Source organism: Diplotaxodon limnothrissa, unplaced genomic scaffold (assembly GCF_057381915.1).
Source record: "Diplotaxodon limnothrissa isolate DT_005_m unplaced genomic scaffold, D_limnothrissa_male_GT1.1 unmapped_scaffold_1, whole genome shotgun sequence".
Classification (NCBI taxonomy): Eukaryota; Metazoa; Chordata; class Actinopteri; order Cichliformes; family Cichlidae; genus Diplotaxodon; species Diplotaxodon limnothrissa.
In genome coordinates this window covers 2,409,288-2,417,111 of record NW_028188555.1, presented here as the reverse complement: position 1 = coordinate 2,417,111, position 7,824 = coordinate 2,409,288, and the positions used below count along the sequence as shown (strand labels likewise).

Sequence of the window (7,824 nt, the reverse complement as noted above, 5' to 3'; positions counted from 1 at the left end):
TCAAATGATGTCCATTTCAAAGTAATTGCTGGAAAGGACATTGTCGAACTCTGCTGCTGCTGCAGGATTGCTCTCCCCCCGCTTCAGGACACCTACACCAGGAGATGCCGGACTAGAGCAGCGCAGATACTGAAGGACCCGTCCCATCCTGGCAACAAACTGTTCCAACTTCTGCAATCTGGTAGAAGGTTCCGCATCTTCTGGGCAAGGACAGAGAGACTCAAGAGGAGCTTCTATCCCCAAGCCATCCGTGCCCTAAACACACACACCCGCCCGCTCACATCATCTATAATTGACTGAGACAGGACTCTTCCAGACACTAAACCAAGGCACAATGTACATTTCAATTCCTTTAATTTTAAATATGTTTATATTGTCTATCCTGTAAAATAGTCAGATGTCTATTCATATTAATGTACAGAATTCACCTGCTTGCTGCTACTACTGCACATTCACCCAATGTATATACTACATATATATATATATATATATATATATATATATATATAATGTTCTTCCTCTACACCCCCCCCAATTTTTTTGCACATGTCGAGGAGCGTGTCAGGCTACATTTCACTGTGTGTTATACTTGTATAACTATGCATGTGACAAATAAAGAACCTTGAACCTTGAACTCTGTGCGAAATTCAGGATAAGAACTGTAAGTGCATGGCACTTCAAGGGTAGCTCCACAGGTGTGAGCAACAGGCCTTCTGTTGAGCCCAGTTTCAGCATTAAAGCACACCAAAATTTTGTCAACACATATCACAGAAGATCCTGTGCAGAAGTGCAGGATTTTTTCAGCTTTGGTTTCATCAGCGTTTTTAACATAACGCTGAAGATGGTTAAATGTTATTTGTTCTCCGTGAGGCAGCATCAATTTTGTTGTTTGAAATAGCTGCACTAGTCTTTTGCCTGTGGCCTTCTTTGTCTCATACAGAGACAACACACTTTCCTTGTCTGCCAGTTTTAGCTGCAGATGTGCCATGGGTGTGGAGAAGCAATCCATTATATACTTTGGCTCTTGGAGAATGGCCTTATGAGCCATTGTTTCAATGGCAGGCTGCATGTTGTTCTTAGGTGGTAGGAAGTGGGAACCCATCCTTGTAAAGAGGTCAAGCAGGTCCTCTTCATCATTTTCATCCATTGTGCCTTGGAGCGCCTTCTCAACAGCTGATCTCTCAACAGGAGGGAGATAGTTGAGAAACAATGCAATCAGAATGTCTACATCAACTGAGTCCATTCCGTGGATGCAGGCTAAAATGAAAGCCCTTGACAGCCTCACTGGAAAGACACCATGGTCTAGTAAGCCTTTCACCCATATCTGCCCAACAGCTTGCCATTCAGCCTCACTAAAGTCTGGCCTCAGCCTTGGAACTCGTTCATTTTCACCTTCACACTGTTCCAAAAATTGCTCCCAAAATGCAGTGTAAACCTCCCTTGACACCCCAGCATCATCAACAGCATTTTCATTTACAAAGTTCATCTTTAAAGTCTCATTCAGAATGCGACTGTCCATAAATACAGCCAAAAGATCATCAACAACTTTTATCCTGTGAATTGATACATGTAGGGGGCTCTGTGGGTCTCCTGAATTTGATGGGGAAAGTTGGTTGCTTGAATCTAAAGGCAAACCTTGTGCGATGAAATTCAGTCCATGGTCCTGAGTAAAAGACAAAACATGCACATTCCATAAGAAATGCAAATGAATTGTACAGATTACACAATATCAATGTTCTGAAAAAGTTTGAAATTTATTTGTCTAATTTTAGTGGGCTGTATATTCCCAAACCATGGTTGCACTGACGATTTATCTATAACATTAATATTGTGGCCTGATGGATGTCCTTGTATGCCTCACAGAAAATTATACAAGTGTTCTTTACATGTATGAGAAGACTCACTTCTGTGCAAAATAGGTAGAGAACACAATAGTGACACCAAAACAATGTCTCACTGCTGTGTTATGTAAATAATTTGATTTCAAGACTAAATTTCCTGTTTAATCTTATCTTAATGTAAAACACTGGAATTGTCTCTCAACTGACAATATCCTTTTAATTCAAATGGACCCACAAACTGCCATATCCTCAGAAAATAGCATGAAATTTTGGCATCTCTACAGTATGTAAAGGTAGGTGTTTATGGTTGCCTGAATTGATCCATCTTACCTGTGCAATCTGGGGTGCTTCCTCCTGTATTGACTGCATATGGGGTGTGGGCAAGCCATTAGCTGAAGACAATGGTAGCAGGAAACCATCCATAGGTAATCCATTTGTGTCAGCATTCTGAGAAGGATGTATTGCATTAATTGACAACAGACACCTTAACCCTTCAAGATTAGAAGACTCTTCTTCAATCTTCTACCTTGGCTTATTCTAAATCATGAATGTTCTTAAAAAGTCTGCAAAATATGTCAATAGGTCTTAAGAAATAGAACAAAAATACACCTCTTTATTTTCAGCCTACATGTCTCACTTACAAGAGTAAAAAGACATATTACAGTGGAATTCCACAGGTTTTTATCAGATCTTGATGTACTTCTTACTACTTAAAATGTTGTATTATTGCTGCAAAAAAAAAATCAAGTTTTAAACAAACAAGAGATGAATTCTGATTAATAGAAATCGAGCAATTGTTTCACAGTACTGTAAGTTATTTCTTTTAAAAGAATATTACAGAAAATAACACACATACTTAAATTTTGTCCAAGCAGGAATGCATGATCAGCTTTTTTTAAAATCAGAACTATGCAAGTTACTGAATTTGATTATTAATAAATTTCCATATTTTGTCACACTTAAACCATATCAACCACAACTGTCCATGGTCTTACCCAAGATAAGATAAGATAAGATAAGATAGAACTTTATTAATCCCTCGGGTGGGTTCCTCTGGGAAATTCGATTTCCAAAAAAGCACAGCACCGACAGAAGTTACAGAGTTATACACACACACACACACACACACACATATATATAAATACAGAGACAATATAAATAAAATATACGAAGGGGATAAATAGAATAAATAGGAATAAAAATAAAAATACAAGTGAATTGCACATTTCAAGTATTGAGTCTATTGCACCGTTGACTATTTACAAAAGTATTGCACAAAAGGTATTGCACAGTGAGGTGAAGAGGCACTACAGCTTAGTTGTTCCCCCCTCCTTTGTCCTCCTGTCTCCCCTCCCTCTCCCCTCCAGAGAGGAGTTAAACAGTCTGATGGCGTGTGGGACAAAGGAGTTTTTAAGTCTGTTAGTTCTTGTCTTTGGGAGAAGCAACCTGTCACTGAACAGACTCTTCTGGTTGTTAATGGCCGTGTGCAGAGGATGCCTGGCATTGTCCATAATGTCCATCAGTTTCTTTAATGTCCTTTTCTCTGCCACTGTCACCAGAGTGTCCAGCTTCATGCCGACCACAGAGCTAGCCCTCCTGATCAGTTTCTCCAGCCTGGATGAGTCCTTCTTTGCTGTGCTGCTCCCCCAGCACACCACAGCATAGAAAAGTACTCCAGCAACCACTGACTGGTAAAACATCCTCAGGAGCTTCCTGCAGATGTTAAAAGACCTCAGCCTCCTGAGGAAGTACAGTCGGCTTTGGGCTTTTTTATACAGGTACTCTGTGTTGCATGACCAGTCCAGTTTATTTTCCACCCACAGCCCGAGGTACTTGTACTTGTTGACCACCTCCACCTCCTCCCCCTCTGTCTGAACCGGCAGTGGACCTGCTCTAGACCTCCCGAAGTCCACAACCAGTTCCTTAGTCTTTGAGGTGTTGAGTTGCAGGTCTGAGATCTGAGATCCTCACTGTTGACATAATTCAGGGTTATCACGACTGTGTCATCACCATCTGCTCTGACAAGATCCTCTTCAGGATTCCATACAACCGTATCCGCTTCGTCTATGTGTGGAAAACAAAATTCCAAATCTTCTGGAAGTTTGTCCCGGGACTCTAGTTTGAAGGATTTGTTAGGAACTATACTGGTCAGATCAATAATTTCAGAGCAGTGGTCAGGGAAATCATGATCACTTGAGTCAGTCTGCTGCCGCTGTCCCACGACAGTGTTTTTAATGTCTGTTGGGGTTGAATGCATATGATGGGATTTTCCTGGACTTTGTGTTGTCACTGCCTCACAGAGTGATTTCAGTTTTTTTGGATTGTGTTCCATCTGGAAATTGTGAATCTGTGAACCAGAAAACAAACACAAGACACAAACGAAAATAATTCAATTATTTTTTCAGCAGCCAGTCATTTTGTACATGTCAATGAATACAAAGCTGTAAGTCTTTCACAGATGTATTAAATGTACCTTACCACACAAGTCAACAACAAATTCCTGGAATAATTTCATCCTACAGAAGTGCAAATATTCGTAGATGTACATAAAGCACTTGAATAAGACAACTCTTTATTGCAGTTGCACAGTCATACCTAGTACAATAGTACAACAAAATTAGAAAATGTCGCATGTTACCACCGAGCACTACTAAACACGACAAAATACAGTAACTTTAAAGTGATCATTATTTGTAATAATAACTTTCTTATTTTAACAAACCTGTTTGCCAGTGTCACTGTCAGATGAATCCCCATGTTCAAGTAGATCTGGGACAAAATCATCTGTCTCACTGTCAAATCCAAGTAATGTCACCGGTGAATCTTCTTCAGTTATGCTGACAGAAAAATCCTCTTCAGATGAGGACTGAACTGTTAACAGTGTTTCATCTTTCTTGCATGTCTTGTTCCTCCACCATTTCTGGTTCTCACTTGACGGTATTCATTACTGCTTAAACGAAGCCATCCGATTTCAATTTTTCTGCAGGTCTTCTCTCCTGCAGTATTTTATTTCTCTGTCTTGCCATCCCTTCACTTTGCTTGTGGAACACACCTGATGAACCACACAGCATTCCTTTGGTTTTTGATCTTACTTTCCGTGTCGCAATTTTATCTCTTAGGTTCTGCAGAAGAGTCTCTTTATCTGTGCTGTACTTAGTTTGTTGACAGAAGGACTGGACAGCTACTCTGTCACCATATGTCCTTATGTATTTTGCCATTTGTCCATCAGTCATGACGAACAGCACTGCCTTATCCACCTGCAGACATAAAACATTAGAGAAATGCTATTAATATACTTTTACTCTAGGAAGCCACACTGGCACACATGGAATACTAACTGTATTAGAATAGAGTTCTTAATCACTGTTCATGATCATTATCAAAAGTTACTCTGTCAACTTCTATCTTATTACTTTACTGTTGCTGTGTTAGTATTAGTATAGTAATAGTAGTAGATATTTATATACTACGTTACTAAAAAATATTTTGCTAGTAAGGTATAAGTAAGGTAAGTTCCACCAAGTATTTGGTGCCATGGTGTCCATGTTACCATGGTAATGGCACAGCCAGATAACAACATCCAAATTCATGGGCTGCAACCTCTTTTTTTTTTAACTTTATTTATCACATTGTCCAAATTCATGGGCTGCATCCTCCTGAGGACGCTTTTGTAGACCGATTATGTCACAGCGATGCGATCCAAATTCATAGACTCCTTTTTTTTTTTAATTTGCACAGAAATGTACAACAATTATGGCAATCTCTACAAAGATTCTATTTTAAATTCGTAAACTCCTCCGAATGCAGCGGACAAATGCGTCCTCCTTTTCACCGATTTTTTTTTTTTTTTAATTATTGAACTTTATTAAGAAACAGTATACAGAACATGTATACAACCAGAACAAAATTAACATATGCCAGGGGGTGTAATACAAAGAATTACAAACATTCACTTTTCACCGAATTTGAAGGATGGGTCGGGTGTGTGCTTCGTGGCCCACCATATCCCAGAATTCAAAGTGCGGCCCAGCCAAACTCCAGTTTCCGGTAATGGCAGCCATTAATAAGTTTTAAAATGACCGTTATTAATCTTTCTGGGTCACAAAATAAACTTTTAACATATTTCAGGGGAGAACGTGGGTGTATAAACTTGAAATATCTGCTCGGTTTATCAAGATATCGCATATTTACAAAAGTGCTTCGACGTTTTCCTTGATGTCTGTTACCCACCAGCTCGATAGGTAGCCAAGAGCTCAAGGGTCACTAAAGCCGCCGAGAACGGCACAACTCCCGGCATATTATTTTCAGATCACCACGGACTTTTGCTACTCAGGCTAAACGTAATATATAAAACACTTAGACAACCTAAAAATGTTAATGTTTGGCTTTTTTCAGTGTTTCATTTGTTCGTGAGTAAATCGGTTTGGCTGAGATTAAAGTTATTAGATTAAATTCGATAAAATAAAACTTTATTAATCCCCCAGGTGGGTTCCACCTTGGTTTTACACCGCTTAATCAACGTCAAACAGAAAACTGATTAAACAGAAGTGTGAGATGGTCGAGAATTTACTCCAGTGTCGTCTTATATTTTAGATAGAAAGGAGCAGACGGACGAGCTTATTACACTCCACCGAGACAGCGGTGACGCTAATCAGAAGGCTAGACCGTCCAATTTCCCCAGCCATTTACTTCCGGCCTACCCGACCTTCTGAGGACCCAGCCCACGTAGACCACGAAGCCCGAGTCCTCGGGAGGATGCAGCCCATGAATTTGGACACGATTTGAAATTTCAAAACATATGTGCACTTAACGAGTTATGTTTAATGAACCTGAACATATTTACAAGAATTAACATTAAAGGCCTGCATATATGACCTCGGTTTTTCAACAAGTTACTCGCCTTTTGAACCGCGGTGTTTAATGCTTTGTTGTTTATACGTACTTTGTCTTGTTGCATGTGCATGATGTCGTCGTGTGGGACCTCTCTTGACCGCAAGAAATGTTCTAAATCCTCCTCCATGTCCGCACCGTATGGAGCCCCGTACCGTAGCACCGCACCCTTCAACTGAAACGCTATCAAAAAGGAGCAGGATCTTTTGCGTGATCCCGAGTTTGTTTTGCGAGATCCCGAGTTTGTTTTGTACGGAGCCCCGCAGGGGACATGGGAGAAAAAAAAATTAGGGAGAAAAAAAAAATTAGGGAGAAAAAAAAAATTAAGACGGACTTTTGCGAGATCTCGCAAAAGTATTGCGAGAGCTCGCAAAAGTATCGCAAAAGTTTTAGCCGCATTCTTCGGAGGCCGCCAGCTCGAAGCCGACCGGGAGGTCGAGGCACGATGTGCCGGGAAAGCGGTGTTCTTCCCGGCTGTAGTAGGTCTCGACCTCCCGTTAGCTTCGAGCTAGTGGGTGTCAGATCTCCAAAAACGTTGGAGCACTTTTGCAAGTATGTGATGTCTTGTAAACCGAGCAGGTATCTGACGTTTACACAACTACATTCACGCCTCAAAATATCTTAAAAGTGTATTTTGTGACCCAGAAAGAGTAATATTACAACTAAGTAGCTGCCGCCATTGTTGGAGTTTTGCGAGATCTCGCAAAACAAACTCGGGATCTCGCAATACTTTTGCGAGCTCTCGCAATACTTTTGCGAGATCTCGCAAAAGTCCGTCTTAATTTTTTTTTTTCTCCCTAATTTTTTTTTTCTCCCTAATTTTTTTTCTCCCATGTCCCCTGCGGGGCGCCGTAGTTTTGCGAGATCTCGCAAAAGTCCGTCTTAATTTTTTTTTCTCCCATGTCCCCTGCGGGGCTCCGTAGTTTTTGTCTGCTTCCATTTGCCTTTGCACTAGGATGATGTCGGTGTAAATGTGCAGTCATATTCATTGGATTCCCACTAGTGCTGTCAGCGTTAATCTCCTTAAAATGACATTAACGCCATAATGCGGCAAATCTGTTAACGAGTTACTGCGGATCGGTAGATTAGTTCA

At 40.5% G+C, this 7,824-nt stretch overlaps 1 protein-coding gene across 2 annotated transcripts; it reads right to left on the bottom strand.

The window, feature by feature from the left end:
* Nucleotides 1-6,861, bottom strand: LOC146607102 (uncharacterized). 2 transcript variants are annotated; one of them, XM_085349088.1, is made up of 5 exons: nucleotides 6,784-6,861; nucleotides 3,799-4,188; nucleotides 2,172-2,291; nucleotides 629-1,663; nucleotides 1-48 (listed from the first exon to the last, which is right to left on the bottom strand). In XM_085349088.1, exons 1-5 carry the CDS (start codon nucleotides 6,859-6,861, stop codon nucleotides 1-3), a joined length of 1,671 nt encoding a protein of 556 aa, XP_085205214.1. The 2 variants fall into 2 exon arrangements, with proteins under 2 accessions (XP_085205214.1, XP_085205215.1); XM_085349089.1 differs by lacking the exons at nucleotides 2,172-2,291; nucleotides 6,784-6,861 and adding an exon at nucleotides 4,564-4,680 and having other exon boundaries at nucleotides 629-1,667; nucleotides 3,800-4,188.
* Between the last annotated feature and the right edge of the window lie 963 nt (nucleotides 6,862-7,824).